General features: G+C 52.2%; 1 protein-coding gene across 1 annotated transcript in view; it reads left to right on the top strand.

Moving 5' to 3' along the window:
* Positions 1-559: 559 nt before the first annotated feature.
* Positions 560-834, top strand: part of Impact (impact RWD domain protein) — a 29965-nt gene continuing 29690 nt past the window's right edge. The window contains exon 1 of the mRNA XM_010644050.3: positions 560-783. Coding sequence (XP_010642352.1) covers positions 560-783 — 224 coding nt within the window. The remainder of the gene's footprint in view (positions 784-834) is intronic.

The following is an 834-nucleotide window of genomic DNA, read 5'->3' as shown; positions in this document are numbered from 1 at the left end:
TCAGCACAGAAGATGAGACACAAAGATGGTGGCTGGTAGTGGATCTGAACAGCCAGATCTCCCTAGACATAAACAACTTGAGATTATATTGTAATAGGCACCATTTGGTCCAGGGGGCCCAGACAGGCACCAGACACATGGCATGTGACCAAAGCATCAGGACCCATACCCTCCTCCCTGCCCCAAAATGCCTTTGTTCTTTGCATGTACTCTTGCTATATGACTTGCTTCCTATTGAATCTCTATTAGCTAAGCGTCTATACTTGTAATCCTGTATTTTTATTGTAGCTTGACCCACGTTGAGATCTTGCTGTATAAATTACCTGTGACAAAGGGCCTCGGTGGCCATCCACTCAGGACCCTCTCCTGGAAACCCAAGACCTATTCCCCTTATTTCCAGTAAAACTCTCCTAATTCCTTCCTTTGGTTCAGGACTTCATTCTTCGATGTTCGGAGACCACGAACTCTGCATATCTAACAGGCTGGGAGTTGTATTTTTTTCTGTTTGCCTGAATCAGATGAACTTAAAACATGTTAAAACAAAACCCTGCCTTGAAACATGAAGCCAAGTCCGAGGCTGTGGGCTGCGGTCCAGTCCAAGTCCCTATGGGGTCGCAGTGGGGAGCGGAAGCCCCCAGCCTCCGCGAATTCCCAGACGACAGAGCTGAGAAGGCCTCCTGAAGACCCCCGGGCTTCCCTTGGGTCACTGGCTCGCTGCAGGGAGCGGGCAGGCGCCAGGTCCGGGGAGGGCGGCCCTAAAGCGAAGACCCAGAGTCGCAAGCCGTGAGCGCCCAACCTGTCCTGCAACCCGGAAGCAGATGCGGGCGGCGCGGC

Source organism: Fukomys damarensis, unplaced genomic scaffold (assembly GCF_012274545.1).
Source record: "Fukomys damarensis isolate Sample0158 unplaced genomic scaffold, DMR_v1.0_HiC HiC_scaffold_30, whole genome shotgun sequence".
Classification (NCBI taxonomy): Eukaryota; Metazoa; Chordata; class Mammalia; order Rodentia; family Bathyergidae; genus Fukomys; species Fukomys damarensis.
The sequence above is the reverse complement of the archived record's forward strand: the minus strand, read 5'-3'. Positions and strand labels throughout refer to the sequence as shown.